This window comes from Trypanosoma conorhini (genome assembly GCF_003719485.1).
Source record: "Trypanosoma conorhini strain 025E chromosome Unknown Tco_14.4_contig_00036, whole genome shotgun sequence".
In the NCBI taxonomy this organism is placed as follows: domain Eukaryota; phylum Euglenozoa; class Kinetoplastea; order Trypanosomatida; family Trypanosomatidae; genus Trypanosoma; species Trypanosoma conorhini.
Window position 1 is genome coordinate 31 of NW_021704127.1, and position 16,336 is coordinate 16,366.

At 52.3% G+C, this 16,336-nt stretch overlaps 8 protein-coding genes across 8 annotated transcripts, besides 7 other annotated features; all 8 read right to left on the minus strand.

Annotated features, from left to right (window-relative positions):
* Positions 1 to 268: 268 nt before the first annotated feature.
* Positions 269 to 667, minus strand: Tco025E_01168 (uncharacterized protein; the record flags this gene model as incomplete). Its single annotated transcript, XM_029368106.1, has 1 exon — positions 269 to 667. The coding sequence occupies one exon, from the start codon at positions 665 to 667 to the stop codon at positions 269 to 271; it is 399 nt and encodes a 132-aa protein (XP_029231652.1).
* A 534-nt stretch (positions 668 to 1,201) lies between these two features.
* Positions 1,202 to 2,344, minus strand: Tco025E_01169 (diphosphomevalonate decarboxylase; the record flags this gene model as incomplete). The annotated part of the gene is made up of 1 exon (XM_029368107.1): positions 1,202 to 2,344. The coding sequence occupies one exon, from the start codon at positions 2,342 to 2,344 to the stop codon at positions 1,202 to 1,204; it is 1,143 nt and encodes a 380-aa protein (XP_029231653.1).
* Positions 2,345 to 2,394: 50 nt separating this feature from the next.
* Positions 2,395 to 2,420: a microsatellite.
* A 257-nt stretch (positions 2,421 to 2,677) lies between these two features.
* On the minus strand, positions 2,678 to 3,733 carry Tco025E_01170 (uncharacterized protein; the record flags this gene model as incomplete). Its single annotated transcript, XM_029368108.1, has 1 exon — positions 2,678 to 3,733. One exon carries the CDS (start codon positions 3,731 to 3,733, stop codon positions 2,678 to 2,680), a length of 1,056 nt encoding a protein of 351 aa, XP_029231654.1.
* A 786-nt stretch (positions 3,734 to 4,519) lies between these two features.
* Positions 4,520 to 4,584: a microsatellite.
* Positions 4,585 to 4,633: 49 nt separating this feature from the next.
* Positions 4,634 to 4,659: a microsatellite.
* Positions 4,660 to 4,710: 51 nt separating this feature from the next.
* On the minus strand, positions 4,711 to 6,342 carry Tco025E_01171 (putative transporter, putative,major facilitator superfamily protein (MFS); the record flags this gene model as incomplete). The annotated part of the gene is made up of 1 exon (XM_029368109.1): positions 4,711 to 6,342. The coding sequence occupies one exon, from the start codon at positions 6,340 to 6,342 to the stop codon at positions 4,711 to 4,713; it is 1,632 nt and encodes a 543-aa protein (XP_029231655.1).
* A 548-nt stretch (positions 6,343 to 6,890) lies between these two features.
* Tco025E_01172 (uncharacterized protein) lies at positions 6,891 to 9,758 on the minus strand (the record flags this gene model as incomplete). Its single annotated transcript, XM_029368110.1, has 1 exon — positions 6,891 to 9,758. The coding sequence occupies one exon, from the start codon at positions 9,756 to 9,758 to the stop codon at positions 6,891 to 6,893; it is 2,868 nt and encodes a 955-aa protein (XP_029231656.1).
* Positions 9,759 to 9,844: 86 nt separating this feature from the next.
* Positions 9,845 to 9,865: a microsatellite.
* A 279-nt stretch (positions 9,866 to 10,144) lies between these two features.
* Tco025E_01173 (uncharacterized protein) lies at positions 10,145 to 10,597 on the minus strand (the record flags this gene model as incomplete). The annotated part of the gene is made up of 1 exon (XM_029368111.1): positions 10,145 to 10,597. One exon carries the CDS (start codon positions 10,595 to 10,597, stop codon positions 10,145 to 10,147), a length of 453 nt encoding a protein of 150 aa, XP_029231657.1.
* Positions 10,598 to 11,184: 587 nt separating this feature from the next.
* Positions 11,185 to 11,223: a microsatellite.
* Positions 11,224 to 11,323: 100 nt separating this feature from the next.
* Tco025E_01174 (uncharacterized protein) lies at positions 11,324 to 13,582 on the minus strand (the record flags this gene model as incomplete). The annotated part of the gene is made up of 1 exon (XM_029368112.1): positions 11,324 to 13,582. One exon carries the CDS (start codon positions 13,580 to 13,582, stop codon positions 11,324 to 11,326), a length of 2,259 nt encoding a protein of 752 aa, XP_029231658.1.
* A 330-nt stretch (positions 13,583 to 13,912) lies between these two features.
* Positions 13,913 to 13,933: a microsatellite.
* Positions 13,934 to 14,342: 409 nt separating this feature from the next.
* Positions 14,343 to 14,384: a sequence feature (A-rich).
* Positions 14,385 to 14,456: 72 nt separating this feature from the next.
* On the minus strand, positions 14,457 to 15,893 carry Tco025E_01175 (NADH dehydrogenase; the record flags this gene model as incomplete). Its single annotated transcript, XM_029368113.1, has 1 exon — positions 14,457 to 15,893. One exon carries the CDS (start codon positions 15,891 to 15,893, stop codon positions 14,457 to 14,459), a length of 1,437 nt encoding a protein of 478 aa, XP_029231659.1.
* Positions 15,894 to 16,336: the final 443 nt, after the last annotated feature.

The following is a 16,336-nucleotide window of genomic DNA, read 5'->3' on the forward strand; positions in this document are numbered from 1 at the left end:
TTGCGCCACACGCGTAGGCCAAGGAATTGCGTCGGCGGCAGTCAGTGCTTGTGAAGCTTAACTCGCAGGACGACGAAGACTCACACGCCGGCGCTCCGTTGCCCTCATTCTCCGAACTGCCCATGAGCTTACCTTCCACGCGGCTCCACGTTGTCAAATGGCAGCGCACAACTCCCTCGTACCGTCCGCGTCCTCCGCCAGCGGGTTCGCCTCCGTCGTGCACGCCCTGTCCAGGCAACGAATTTCTTCTCCGTAGTGCAGTCCCAGACTAAGTCGCTGGCCCACGCGCCGGGCGCCGTCGTAGAGCACACCCGTCCCCGCCGAACGGATTGCGAAAAGGAGCCCCGGCCCCCGACGACGAGGGCGCGGCAGAGGGGGCCCTCGTATAGCCTGTCGCCCCGCGCGGTGGGGCATCATTGCCATCCCCCGCGGCGCTCACAGGGCCGGCGAGACACGCGGCGGCGGGTGGCGCGCCTGGGCCGATGTGCTCTGGGCGGGCAAACGTGGCGATGAATTGTTGCAAAGAGACCCAACCAATTATTTTGTAATGTCCCAGCTGTGCGACGTCGGGTTCGCCTTCGGCGACGGCGTAGTTGCAGACCGCGTTGGCGTTCCTTCGCCGGGCAGGTCGATGGGCGACCGCCGATTGAAGATGCCGTAAAATCATTTGAGCCGCCTAACAGCTTTGAAGAGCCTTTGGCGTCGACCACCCGCCCAATCTCAGGGCGTGTGGGAGGCGTACTGGACAACGTGCGGTGCAGGATCCTGCTTATGAACGCTTTTGCCCTTCGGATCCATTAAGGCTGCGACAAAACTACACGTAATGATGCATCCTAGGGCAGAAGATATTATGGAAGGCATTTTTTTTGGTTCGCCCCGCATTCACATGAGCACACACATCTCTTCCCATACTGTTTCACTCGCACAAGCTCTCCATCAACGCGTGGCGGCGACGAAGAGGACAACTAGTGCATAAAAAAAATGACAGAAGCGTCTACAGACTCCGTGCGAGATGGCTCCCCAATACATCGTATTATTCTTCAATGCTTTGCCCCTAGAACACCAAATTTCCGTTTTTTTTCTTGCGTCTGCCTGTGACCAGTTCTCGTGCAGAAAGCTTTTACCATTCTTTTGAGCGGCCCTTATTAGATCACCTCTTCTTCTCCTGCTGAGTTGCAGCCCAGCGGGGCGCACGCGATGCTTACGCGTGAATGAGGGACTCCGCCTCTGCGAGGTAGCGCACGCCGGACCCAACAGGGGACTGCAGCAACATAACGAATGGTTTTTTGTGATACTCAATGAGATCCTTGCAGTCGTTTGGGACCGGCGCCTCTTTGATCTTTTCAAGCAGGGTCGTATCGTTGAAGCAGAACCGTTCGTATGGAGTTGGGAAGTGTTGCATCAACATGGCCACCGCCTCTGGAAGATTTTGTTTAAGAACAAACAAAAAACAATTTGCCCCCGCGTCAAACGTGTACGCCAATGTGGGATGACCTTTTTTGGCGTTATACGCCTTCACAAGTCGCATCATTGCATAGCTGTCCTCTGTGGCGTACTGGATCCGAGGCTGCGTTGTGGCGCAGATTTCTTGTAAGTCGTCTGACTCACACATTGCGATTTCGGCAAACGTAGAAAAATCCTTCTCCCGAATCGCCTCCGAGACAAGGCGCATACGCTCAGGTACCGTGGTGGCAATGCGCTTGGGCATCAGTGGAGAAGTCTGCAGCGACTGCTGCATGCCTGCCGTGCTTGACGTGCCCTTCTTCTCCCCCTGAAGGACGGCGCACAAGACCTGCATTTCAGGCCAGTGGTTCTCGTCGACAAATTGAGTGGCCACACAGTCGCTTCCGTCCGGCTTCTCGCCCTTATGCCAAACCACAAACCCACCAAAGGCGCTTCGACAGGCACTTCCTGACCCCAATCGAGCAAGCATCGAGACATTCGCAGTGGATTTGAAGACCCGCACTAGCGCCGCCGCAAGAGCGCAGTACCCACTTGCAGAAGACGCCATTCCGGCGGCGGTAGGGAAGTTGTTCTCGGAGGCGATGTACACCCGCTTGCACTTTAGCTCCTCGGGACAGGTATTCCGCACGTGCGCCAACACAGATTGCACTCGCGGAGAGTTCCGTATGTCGGATTTCTCGCCGTTAAGAAAGAGCGTGTCCTCTTCCAAATCGTCGCGAAGCGCCACCGACGTTTTGCTGCGAAACGGCTGAGTGGCGAGGGTGATACTGAAGGAATCGTTTGTAGGAAGAATAAGCTTTTCCCCGCCCTCGCGTTTTCCCCAGTACTTAATGAAGGCAATGTTGATAGGTGCCTCGACGGTTACAGTTGGCGCTGCCATTTGCTCTGAAAGAAAGTCAGTGTGGTGTCTAGCAATTAGTAACTCTCTTCCACACACACACACACACACACGCACATGCACGAAACGGCAAGGGGAAGCAGGCAACGCAGCCACAACGCAGAGGCGGGTGGGGGAGGGAATTCGCAACGCGGCTGCCGTATTCATTTAACGACGTTCGCCATGAAGCGGAGAGAGACAGATACGAAAGACAAATAGAGAAAGGAAAGAGTGACAGGCAAATAACAAATTAAAAAAAAAAACGGAAGGGCTACACGCCCTCCAGAGCCCACAAGCAAAGAAGTGAACTCACCCAACACGTCTCGAGTGGTGAGCCTAAGCGGCTGGATGCAGGCAGCATTGCAGAGCGTGCATAGCTTGAAGGTGGGCAGTATGACAGCAAATCGCGAGATCAGGTGGACGCAGAACTTCAACCGATGCATGCTCGCCCCAGCCAAACACGGACAAAAAGGACAGTGCCTCTTCCGCGTCGCGGTCCAGGCGAGTGCGCTTGGCAGCAGGATCCGCTGGCCCACGACTCCCGCCTCCCTGCAAAAGCTGTAGCGCGTGACCCGCGTCGTCCCCGTGAAAGAACTCCACAACTGCCAGAAATGAAGCTCCATCCAGGGAGACGTTAAAAGAATAATCCGTCACGGGCCCAACGTGGCGGGTAAACCTCACAATTAAGCCAGCTGGGTCAAGAAGAGTCATGGGTATTTGTACGGCATTACTAATTCGTCGGCTTCTCGCAATCTCCGTGGCTTTGACATCCTGCACCTTCTCACAGTTCCCAGCTTCAGCAGAACCGGATGGTGCGGCACCGCCTCGAAGGAGCTGCCCAACCTCTTTGTCTGTTGCCCGCATGTTCTCTTCAGCCTCGCGAATCGCATCCTGGACGTGGCAGTACGACTCTTGCAGCTGCCGCAGTTGCTGAACGAGGCTGTGGCGCTCACTGCCCTCCGCGGCAGTCGACAAGAGCGCGGGTATGCTGTCAACAAGCGGCGTGTCCATCCGCAGCTCGGGGGGCATTCGATGATTCAACGGCAAATTTGGGTTTGCCACCACCTGCTGATCCCTGTTTTCGCGCTCAGCAAGCGCGTGGCCCTCCGCAGCGGCCTCCAGCGGCAGTCGCTTGGTGTAGACGCTCGAGGAAATGTGAATGACGTGATTCTTCAGCTTCTCCCCGTCAAGGTAGTTGACCGCCAGCTGCGCCGCAGAAGCGTGTTTAAAGCGCACCCAGTAAAAGGAGCACCTCCGCGCCGTGTCGTACTGCACCTTTGTCTCCTCTACCTCGTCAATGATTCGCAGCCAGTCGTGCACGTCCTCAAGGAGAACGGCCAATTGATCCTCCACAAAAACATGAACCACCCTCGCATCATCCCTAGTGGCCATCTTTCGCTAACGCAGCCGCCAGGGTAGTAAAGGCAGCAACAGCATCCGTCATTATGGTGAAAAGAGGCAAGGAAAGAAAAAGACGCAAACCACACGCATACACCTGGCGGATAATGCAGGGCGGAGCGGGAGGGGTGATCGGAAACCGCAATCATCCTGCAGCAGAGCCAGAAGGAGGCAAAAAAGTAACAGTAATAATACTAAAAAAAAAAATCTTCCCTGTTTCTCCCCCTTTAGGTACACCCGAACCGCAACTAGACCCGCACCACAGAGATGCATACAAACGTGCATGGGGGAGAAGACACAGCTGGACGCATTCTTCGGTGGGAAGCAAAGTGTACAGCGAGCGGAAAACGAATTAAAAACGAGGAAAAGAAGGAAAACATTTTTCCCCTTTTACACACAAAAAAAAGAGGGAGTGCCGCAGATACACGCATTTCCGGAATAATGCTTATGGACCACGCATGTGTTTCACATGGAACACGCAGCGGAACCGGTGGTCTCAACACTAAACCAAAAACAATCCAAAAAAAGTAAAGGGGGCACGCAACAACCGCTAAAACCGAAAGTAAAAAAAAAAAAAGGACCGACAACGGAGAACAAAAACAATTTCGAGTAAGCACCTTTATATACTTGCCAACAACACCGCGTCTGTGGTTGTGTGTATGAATCCCTTCACTATGAATCTCCTTTCTCCTGCTCCTCGTTTTATTTTTATTCCCTCACTCGGCCCCAAATCATATTTACGCCCCTGCGGCAACTTGCGTCCGTTCATAGCTTCCGCACATATATTTTATAAATATGTATATGCATATATATGTATATGCGTGTATATATATATACATATATATCGTACTCCTATCCACCTCACTGTCGTCCCTTTTTTGTCTGGTGGGTTGCTCTTTTTTTCGTTCTTTCTTTCGTTCCTCGAAGCTCCTTTTTGTTTCTCTGCTTGCTTGTTTGTTTAAATGCCGCTTTCACGCACCGCTGACGCTAGTTGTCTCCTTTGCTTGGTGCGTTTCTTCACCCACCAGCGAGACTCTGCTGCCCTCGGACAGCGAGAAGGCGCGGCGGCGAGAGCGCCACATGCGCAGGCACACGATGAGCCAACATGGCACCGCCAGAAACATTATGGAAAAGACCACCAGCAAGGCGTCGCGCAGTTGATACTCGCTCACACAGTGGCCAGAGGATGCGTCGGCCGTGCTGTTCACCCATCGGCAGTGGTCGGCGCTGTCATGCACGCAGTTCGCGTAGTCCAGCCGTGGGCAACCTCTGGAAAAAACCTGGTCGGACAGAAGACCCGTGAAAGTCGGGGATGGAAAGTCGCCGAGCGCGTGGATGACAAAGACCGAGTAGCTTATCGCGTACGCCTTCAGCTCTTCCGGCACCACGCTCATAATTGCCGCATTCACAGGCGCAGTCACCATAAACAGGGCAAACACGGACACAATCAGGAGGAAAATAAAGACGCCGAGGTTCTTCATAAAAAGTGCAACGATACCAAGTGGAACCGACACCGCGATCGTGAGAGCAAGAAGCAATTGTCCCTTGATCATGTTCATATTCTCATCTCGTCCTCCTATCTTGTCAAGGGCAAGGCCCCCTGCAACAGAACCCAATACACCCGTAAGCGCCGTCACTCCCCCCATAATCAACGAAGCATTCATGTAGGAAAGCTGCATAGGGCCCTGTATAAGCATAGGGATCCCCCAAACAGCCACGGACCCGAGAACAAAACAATACATTGCGTATCCAAACACAATCAATACATAATTTAAATTTTTTAGCAGAATCCAAGTTGCTTTGTGCAGCGGGAAATATTCTTTCTCATCTGAGTCTTGGCGCATGTTATATATTGCAGGTAAAAAGGCGATAAGTAACACAATGGGTACGGAGGCCAGGACTTCAGAGAAAAAAACAAGACGCCATCCATCAGTAAATCCCACTGCACCAAAAGAACTTATTATTCCCCCAACTGCCATGCCAACCGCAGTTCCCACAGGCATCATGGAGTAGAATGTACCTATCCATAACGTGCGAGAGTTCGGCGGCGCAATACGGTCTATAGTAGTCACGGTAAATCCCACAAACGCTGCCTCACCAACACCGACAATAATTCTGCACACCAGGAGAAACACATACGACATTGCGAAGCCCGTGCCTACACACGCAAGCGCCCATGCAACCATGCCTCCCACAATCATCCACTTGGAAGGCACAGTTCCGCCCAATGCCGCGAATAATGGGCTTGTTGTCATAAAACCAACCATGAAGCCCGAAACAATGAAGCCCATTTTCGTATCCGTTAGGGTTGCTGTGTCGCCTGCTATCTGTTTGTCTTCCTTAATACTTGCTAGGCAGCCGGAGATGGCTCCACGGTCGTAGTAAGTGATGAAGTTCAGGGCGGTGAAGATGGCCAAAACAACCCGTGGGGTCACGGTCCGTCGCCAGCAACCCGGCCTTTCCTCCTCCTCCTCCTCCCTCACTATCACGGCGTCCTCGGCGTGCTCCCCGTCTGGCCGTGACGACTTCGCGGATCTACGAAACGCGCGCTCGTCAGTTTGGTCTGGACACATTTCGTAGAGCTTCTTCCCCACAGTGGCCATACGGGCTGGAAAAACTACGGCCCAACGCAGCAACAAGCAAAGAAACGCAAAAAAAAAATGGAAGGAATAAAAAAGAGAAAGGTGGAGGTAACGGAAGCCCATGTGAAAAAAAAGCAGCGGCACACGATAAAGTGAAACGAGAACTGGCGACAACAGCAAAGACAGCGTCAAAAAGGAAGCGAAATAAAACAAAATAAAAGTGCCACACCTTGCGGCACCCACCCACACCCAAAGTAAAAAAGCGCCGTCATTCCCCGGCACGGCAGCTGCGTCTTCCTCGTCGTCGCTCACAGACCGGCGCCCCACTGCGAGAGGAAGCGCCACCTTCGCCGCCAACGCGCAGAAAACCCCATCACTATTCAAGATATAAATAAATAAAAAGCGGAATGACTTCAAGCCCCCCTTCCCCCCCTCCCAAAAAAAAAAAATAATAATAAAGCTTCTTAACATAACCAAAAAGACATTAGTGGAACAACAGCGAATCAATGTGGCGTGACCCCACAATTCCCCTTTGAAGAAAGAAAGAAAAAAAGGCCATCAGAAAAGGTCTACACAGTTGTGATAGCCTTCAAAGCGAGCAGAGCCGAGGCAACACTACTTGTATCGGGCAACGTCTCAACCAGAGTCCAGGCGACATGCGCCCATTCCGCCTGTTTCGCCGTCTCGGTAAGAATAAGATAAAATACAGAATTATTCCACGCCTCCACCGTGAAGTACTCGAGAAAGGGTCGTACAAAAGACAAGGGATGGTTGGTAACCGCCCGCACCGCATTTGAATGTTTTATAAAGGAAGCAACTGTCACGTCTTCAACACTTAGTGACATCAGCTCCATGAGCCGCTGTACCACGGATAATTGTTCTGTACGATCAAAGGCAAGTGTAAACGCTTTATACAGACATGAAAGAGCATCGGTAACGTGGCCTGTGCATTTCTCGGCGCTGCTGTCATCACATTTCAGAGAAGCGGCTATGTCATTCATCGCCAGCGACACAGCTCGCATGTAAAGTTTTATAGTAACACCATGAAGAAAAGGATACTCTGACGCGTATTGCAAAGCCATAAAAGACGATCCCTCGGCCAAAGCCTCATGGTCTTTGAAAGTCGCAGGTAGGGTGGATAATTCATCTACAATTCTCTGTATGTGTTCTGGGGTCTCTGCAGACGGCCGCCGAAGATGTCCTTCTGCCTCAGCTAAGAGGAACGTCAAACGGTGGTTCATATCGGGCAGAGACGCAACGGACTCTTTACACACACGCAGCTGTTCTTCTAACTCACCTGGAGTGATTTGCGGAGAACCAGTCGCAAAGAGTTGAAACTCGTCCTCTAACATGCATAGAAGTGCTGATATGAGAAATGCACGAGACGCGCCCTCACCGGGTGCAGGGTCTTGTAGGGCAACAAGCATTGCAGCACGAAACAAGAAAACGCTGGTTGGATTAGGACCATCCGTGAACTCTGAACCCAGGATGAGAAACGCCTGCACCCACCACGTTACTTCATCATGCGATAACGCTAACGTGGCACATTCGTCTGAAAGTAACCTTTGAAAACGCTCTGTAACGACACGCAGCTGCTCATCTGTGCAGTCGCACGCCCTACCTAGCAACGACGCCACATACACCCGCAGTAACTCAAGTTCTGTGGGATAGTCTGGCACAGGAGCGGAGGAAAATAGGGCCCGGGTGATCACTACAGAAACACCATGCAGGTAACCACGCCTCAGGGAGTAGTTAAGAGCTGTACAGAGAGCGGGCATCACCAACTCGGCAGGCTGACACAGCAACAGACGATTTAATTCCGTTTCCAGGTCCCCCTCATTGGCCTCTAGCACAGCGACCTTAAACAGCAAGGTGTGAGCAAAGGGACACTGTGGGTTTCGACCGGAGGTGTAATCCAAAAGTATATGCTTCGCCCTTGTTAACGCGTTCGATGGTTTTTCAGAATCCTCAGATTGCGTGATATATTCTGTACAGAGACGAAGATAGATGGCGTCAAGCTCCGTGTCACTGGCACAATCCTTAAATCGAAGAGCCGTTTCAAGACAATCCACGAGCTGCAACGGGGCAAACTCCGCCGTGTCAGCGAGTTCCCAGATCCAGAGGAAACAATAACGGCGGTGTCGAGCCTCTTCAAAGTCTATGCCTTCATTCTGTAAAATATGTAGGGCCTCCTTGCATGACGCAAGACTCCCATTATGAAGCAAGAGTTGCGTCAACCGAAAGGCAACAACTTCACTGGATGACTTGCCCTTTGCTTTGCTGTAGAGTAAACGCATGCCCTCAATGGAACCCTCCTTTGTCTCCACAAGGAGATTGTGCACTTCAAAACACGCCGCCACCGCGTCATCGACGGAAGCGTCTGATCTGTGAACATACTGGTGAAGTAACGCAACTGCCTCGGTTTCCATACCCGCCTTTGCTGTCGCCGTCAGACGCAGCAATGCGGAGGTGCTCGAATGAAGTGCGGCGTCGGCCTCCACCGCCCAACTCAACGCCTCTGTCGCTTTCCCTTCACGGAGCCAGGAAAGTGCGAGTTGTTCCATTGTGGCACCATGAAGCATCAGGTCATGATGCGATGGATCGCTCCTCCCCGCTCGCTGGAAGTGATTCTGCACCTCCAGCGAGCTCTGAAGCATGTCACGCATGTACTGTTCCTCACTAAGAGGAAGAGTACTGTTGCCCACGGTAAACACAAAACGAAAGAAGGCTTCTCTGTGCTCACGTAGTAAGTCGTGATCTTTTAATAGCATCTGTGCGAGTTTCTTCGCCGCCTCGCAGGATTCCTGGTAATGCCTCAGATTCCAAGTGATATCCATATCTGTGTACGCGAACTCCCAGCTCATGTTGCGATGTTTAAGGTGGGCAAGGCTATTTTTCACACCGGCACGTATGTACGACGCCACGGTTTCACCCACTGAGAGAAGTTCCTTTGCACTACCTGCCACACCGCAAAGCGAAAGGTCCCGCGACGCCTTGAGGCACATCAACACACACTGCTCCGCTTCACGCGGGTGATGGGCAAAGTAACTGTGCGAAACGTCTCTTGGCGCGTAGGCGTAGTTGCCAAGAAGAAACGCCTTTGTGGCAAAATTTCGCAGAGAGGATTTTAAAACCCGCTCGTCCAGAGAATCTTCTCTGGGGGAATGTCGCACCGTCATGTTCCAACACGAACTTCCAAGAAACCGCAACTCCTCGAGTGTCTTTACTGGGGGACTAACACCTCCCTCCTTTGTCGCCGCTGCCGCCGACATCGACGCCACCATTGCCTCCACGGCCTGCGTGAGAACCGCAACTTCTGAGAGAAGTTTGGTGTTGTCACTTTTGTCCTCCTCGCGCGTGGCGAACAAATGCAGCACTTCATCGAGTCTCACGCTCAACGCGTGCGTGTCCATCACCGACGCTGCCACCTCCGTCATCTGCTACAGTAGCTGCGCCTGTAAAGCGTGTTGGCGACGGTGTGTCTCTGCTGCCGTCGCCTCCGTGTGGCGGGTGAAGCTGAGCGACACACACACACACACACACAGGAAAAAAAGAGGAAGGAGCAAAGCGACAAGAAAGAAAAGGGTGAGAGGGGAGAAACAAATAAAAGAGCAGTGATGCAGGCAAACAAGGTGAATTTAAGCCAATGGGAAGAATGCCAAGAAAGAGACAGAGAGAAGTGGAGAGCCGACTATAGTCCTCACTGCCATCGCTTTTGTACACCCCTTCCTCCTTTCTCCTTCCTTTCTCCTTCGCTCTCACTCTCTCTCGTTGTGGTACTACGCCTTCCTCGACCCATTCTGTCAATTACTGGCTTTCCACGCTACTTTGTGGCCTTTTGGGCTGCTATCGTCTGCTTGGCTGCTTCCAACTCCTCTTCCCGCACCATTTCCTTTTCTCTCTCCCTCACCATTTGCAGAATCTGCTTCGAAACTCGGTGTTCACGCACTTTGCGCTCAAGCACAGGTGTTGTGGGGCCCACTGTGTAGGCATGATACACAAACGTCAACCATATATTCCCAAAGAGTATTACGCACATAAACACCATGGACATCACAAATGTCTTCCAAAGCTGCAACTGCGTCTTGCGCCAAACCCATCGAGCGCGATTGGTGCGGAACGGCTTCGTCAGGCGTCCTATTTTGTTCATTACCAGCATGCGGAAAAACATTGACCGACGAGCGAGTGTGTCTTTCGGTGGTCCAACTCCGGGACCCCACATGCCAGGCCTATCCGAGTACTTGGACGGTGTCGGCATGAGATGCCCACGGTTCATGCACCGTCGCTGGCATCGTCGAAGCATTGAAACCCAAGACGCGACAACTTCCAGCCAAAACAAGCAAGGAAAGAAACAAACTAATTTTCCACCGCAGAGAAATTAGAAGATATAGGCGTAGAGAGACAAAGAAGAGCAAAAAATAAAAAAGAAATAAACAAGGTGCAAATGCCATTATTGGAGGTATTAAAGTACGTCTGTGTGTTTATAGTACAATACAAGCGCCTATACGTCCCCCCCCCAAAGCAGGGGATAAAAGGGATATGGATGGAATGATGAAGAGGTTTTTTGATATAACTTTCACTGCCTTGAAAACAAAAACAAAAACGCATGTGTTACACCGCCGACAAAACGCAGCTAACGCGCAGCATTTTCCTTAGCAAAGACACTTTTCATACAACTCATCTTCATTGGGTGGTTAACCAGCAAAAAAAGGCTTAATTGGCGTTCAATGGGGGGGGGGAGAAACGACGCGCGTAGGGTATATACTTCATGAATAGAAGCAGAAGCAATGAACGCATAAAAGAAAAGTAATGATGGCAAAACCAAGCAGAGAAAACACCACAAAAAAGCTTACACACCTACAGGAAAGATGAAGGAGAGAGAGGGAGAGAGAAAGAGAGGGACATATAAACTACAAGCATTTACATTCCCCCCACCCCCAACATTCTCTTCTACTGCAGAGGCACATAAACAACAACGTATAAATTCCTTCGTGTGTTGGGGCTAACGTCTCCTTGGGGGCGGTTTGGGCTTATGTACTGTCGTGGCACAGCGAGGAATATGCCGCTCCGCCACGTCCGGGGCAAACTTCCTCCCACAGTGTGGGCAGGGCGTATAATGACTATTCTCACTATAAGTTGGGGGCGGGAGATCTCTTGCATTGCCCCCAGCCTTGAGCACTTTGTCCACTTGACGTGCCTCTCGCATGGAGCGTCGAAATGCCTCACTTTCAGCTCGCCAGTCTCGTTTTGGAGCCGGCGCCACTGTTGAAAAATTGCCTCCCGACTTCGCTACTCGCTCCGCGCCTGTGCCTGAGAGACGCATTGCTCGCATATTGAACACCTTCCGCTGCTTTTGCGAGCCACACACACGCTGGTGTCGTGCTAAGGACTCAAGAGCAAAGAACCGGCCACAGTTGTCGCATTGTTCTCTTGGTCCCTCATCTATGGCTTCTCCTTCTTCCTCCTCCAAAAACTCCGGCCGGTTAGTGGAGAAATTATTTTTGGACAGCACTGGAAGTGAGCGTGGCTCGTCCCCCTTCACACCTCGTGGCCTCCTTAGCACCTCTGGAGTATCGCTGGCAAAAATCCCTTGTTTTCCATTTTTCGCCCCCCGCAGCTTTGACGGTGAGAGAATTCCCTCCGCCGCTGCCCCTCGTGTCGCAGTGAGGTTTGGCAGCGCATTGGATTCCTTGGAGGAGGGCTGAGGCTTGACACCCTCAGGCGGTAACGTGGACGGCTGCTCATGCGGTGTGTTGTCCACGGCATTCACCGTAATTTTTTCCAAAACTTCGCCACATTCCTCGCAGAACCTTGCCGTTGGGTCGTCAACAGACTCAGCGCATTTTTTACAGAACATCACTTCCTTCGTCGCCGGCGCACCAGGCGAGGACTCTGCATCCCCACGGGACGCACCAGTATTCTTGCAGGTGCCACCATCGGCACCACAAACCGTTTTGCACGTTGGGCATATTAGAGTCCGAGCGGCGGGGGAGATTAAATTCTCGGCTCCGGCCTTGTGCTCACCCGCCGCCGCGGCATTGATGGATACACCACAGGCGCCACAGAACCTGGAGCCTTCTGGAATCTGTTCCCCACAGTTGGCACAGGGACCAGGAAGTTTTTTGGAGGTCAAACCAGCCCCGCATTCTCTGCAAAACTTTGCCGAAATGTCATACTCTACAACGCCGCAACGGGGGCACGTGCGCCCCGTTGGATCCATGTTCCCACTTTTTTGTAGTCGGTTCACCTTGGGATTGATTTTTTCCACATCTCTTGTAGAAAACCCCTCATTGCGGGGCCGGCCCCTTGTTGCATTCGGTTCCTCATTTCTCCCATCTGTCACACGACCTCCCAAACCATCTGCACTAGCCGAAACTAGGGATGCACGCGAATCCGAGTTGCACATCGACGGTGGCGTCGTTGTTGACCGCGGTGGTGCTTTGCCTCTCGAGCCGGGCGTGCATGAGCGGAGGTGAACGACAAGACGGTCGGCGAGAAATTTTCTTCCACAGTTAGGGCATGGCGCCAAAGCCTCCACAAATTCGGCAATTTGGGCGTCATTATGCGCGTCTATCTGAGCCCCCTCAGCCTTCCAATTAACTGTGTCCGGGTGCCTTGGTGGCTTGCCTCGCGTATTTACGTCGGCAACCTCCCATTGGGCCAGTTTTTTTGCATAGCATTGAGATACATGGATTGCCATAGAGTTGTTTTCAACCTGCTGGCCGCATAGATAGCAAACAGGCAACTGCGGATTCTGCCCCGGTGCCCGTAAAGCAGGCGGCTCATTGCTTTTCTTAGAAGAATGCAAACTGTGTGCCGATTGTGCAACCCGCTGCGTGGGCGTTGTCGCCCCAGCGAAGGCTCCATTGCAGCCACTACTACCTCCACCTCCTCCAGCGCCTCTTGCCGTCGAAGCTGGCCTGCTGTTGCCCTTGCAGCTACGCAAGTGAACCTCAAGACGATCGGGGAGAAACCTTCGCCCGCAGTTCCGACAAGGCACCAAGTTGGCGGTGAACTCCTGAAACTGCTCGTCGTTAAGCTTATTCGTGTCCATGCCCTCGCCCTTCCAGTTCACCGTGTCGGGGTGCTTGGGTCGTTTCCCACGAGTGGCAGGGTCGGCGATTTCCCACTGCGCGACCTTCTTCGCATAGCACTGCGGGATGTGGATGCCGATGGAGGCCGTGCCAAACTGTTGTCCGCACAAATAGCACACGCGCAGCTGCGGCTTAAATGCCGGCCCTTTTCTAGCACCTGACAGCATCTTTTCTGCTACTTCGCTCCTACTCTCCTACACGGGCCCTCCAGAGATGCTCTGGGCGCGATACAAGAGCCACGCTCTGGCGCGCCAACACCCCCGAGCACGAGAAGGCACAAACCCCACAGAGAAGGAACAGAAAGAAAATGCACATAACAATAAAAAACAACAACGACAACGCCAAGAGCAGGGAAGGAATGAGCACAGAACAGGCTTGAAGAAGAGCGAGTGGTGGGAGACACAGCCACTACCGCCTCAATCTCGATCGTGAGCACATCTCCCACGGAGCCAGAACTATAATAGTTTTTGTTTAAAAAAACAGGTGAAATAAATACGAACAACAACAACAACAACAACGTATATGCACATCTATGTGTATATATGTTGTTTGGCGAGAAGTGGGGTTCCGCCTCTCGCGGAGAACCCAAAAGTGGAAAGGGGCGATATTGCAGAAATGTCCCTTCAGACAGAAACCAAGGAGATGAGCGCACTCCCGTTTAATACCGTCACTACTAATATTGCAAACGTCACTACTTTTTACTACGACAAAAAATTGTACTGCTGATGTTTCTGCTACCGCCACGCACGTGAACTCGCTCTCTCTCTCTTGCTCTCCCACACGCACACACGTACAAAGCTCAAAAATGGGCGCACATCATACAACTTGACCACGTTAGCGTAGCAAAGAGAGCTACATCCTGTACCTTTCAACTCTGCAGCTACCAGGAGAGGAGCAAAGAAGTTAAAAAAAATAAAATAAAAGCGTAAAGAAAAAAAAAACAACAAACAACCAAACCCACAATCACCACTTAACCCCCCCCTCTCCCCCCATTCCTAAACTTCCCTCATATAGCGGAACGCAGCAGAGAAACACCCCACCCTAGTGAATCGCCACCGGCCCTGGATTCTTCACAGTCGATGGGTATTTTGCACCCTCCAATGGACGGATGCGGAACTGTTGTCCGGGGTAAATTTCCTGCGCAAGCGCTTCTAAACCATCGCTGCGACCAAAGCCCGGCTCGGCCTTGGCGCGGTGAATGCCATACTTTTTCGCAGTTTCCTCCTCTAATTCAAAGGCCGCCTTGTCCGCCGCCTCAAGGGCCTTGTAGGCCACATCTAACTCATGAAGAGGGGGAAGTTCCACTTCGCCGCGTTCAATCGCGGAAGCCTCATAAATATTATGGGGCTCATATGCGATACGCTCCCAGGAGGCAAGCCGATCAAAAAGCGTGCTACGACGGTTTACTTGGTCCAGCTCGTATGTGACAATCCAGTTGTCGTCAAACCAGGGGTTTGGAACTACCCACGGAAGCAGCTTTCCAAAAAAGCGGCCAATACCACGGTAACAGGGAATTACTATACGCGAGTCAAAGTGGGCAGCAATCTGGCGAAATGCCTCAACATGCGTAAGTGTTTGAGGGCCTCCCAAGTCAAACTTATAACGTACGGCTCGCTGGGCCATGGAGCAACGCACGACGGCACGCGCTGCGTCCACAACCCACGTTGGCTGCACCAAAGTGTTTGGGAAACAGGCAGGGTAGATGTAGCGACCCAATCCACGGTATCGATACCGTTTTCCATAAAGTGGACCAAAACGAATAATTGTCGCATCTGGATGATTTGCACCCACCGCATCCTCCGCCCGCGCTCGAAAATCACAGTAGTTCGACTCCGAAGCAAATGTCGCATCTAGGCCATTGCAGAATATCACTCGTTCTGCGCGCACGCTACGTGCCGTCCAGCTTACGTTAGTGGACCCTGTCAAAAAGACATCATGGTGACTATTATTGGCGTACTCTGCATGGTAATCCACCGCAAATACCAGAGTATCACTGCCGTTGGAGGCGACATTCACTTGAATACGATCTGTCACGTCACACTCGTGCAGCTCAATCTTCTCTGGATACTTCTGGAGCAGGAGGTCAAGATCAGATCCGGCGGGAATGAGCGTGGGGTAACGAGTTGTGGCCCGAACCTTCTCTATGTCGGGATGCTCACAAAACTCGCGCACAATTTCCGCCCCAAGAAAACCACTGGCTCCGAACACTGTAACACGCTTAGCTGGTTTTGGGTTTAGGCGACGGCGCTCATGTGGGAGGCGCACGGCAGGGTTTGGCACCAGCATCGCGTTCCAGTACGGCCCACGCTCGTACCCAAATTCACCACCTGTCGTCTTTGGCTTCCGGGTGGGGTACATCTGCTCCAAATCCTTCCGATCAAGAAACATCGACTCGGGCTGGTGGCCGTAGGGGTCCCAGAAAGAGCGTCCCGCTGCTGCCACCAAGCGGCAGCTTCCACTCTTTCCCCATCGACGCATGGCGCTTTGCACTCTCACGCTTCACTCCACCACCACTTGTTGTGGATGCAACGAAAAACAAGCACGCAAACCAAAAAAGAAAAAGAAAAATAAAACCATCAGAAAGCAAGAATAGGGAGAGGGGGAACATTTCCTCCGTCGCCCGCAACTCGCTCGCGTGATCGCTAGAAAGCGATCTCCCAGAGAACCGGTTTATTTCCATTGACTCTTTTAGCATATCCAGAGAAGTAGTAAAACGCATTTCCTTTCATCGCTGTTCCTTCTCCCCTCCCCTTCTTTTACTCTTAGCCAACTCCCTTTTTTCTCCCTCTTTCCCTTCTTGTTGAGAGGGGGGGGGCGTTGGTACTTCTCCCCTCTTCTGACCTCTCCGTCCACGCACGAAAAGAACCAAAACAACAACATCAGGAATAAAAAAGACGCCCCTTTCCTCGATGAAAAGGCCG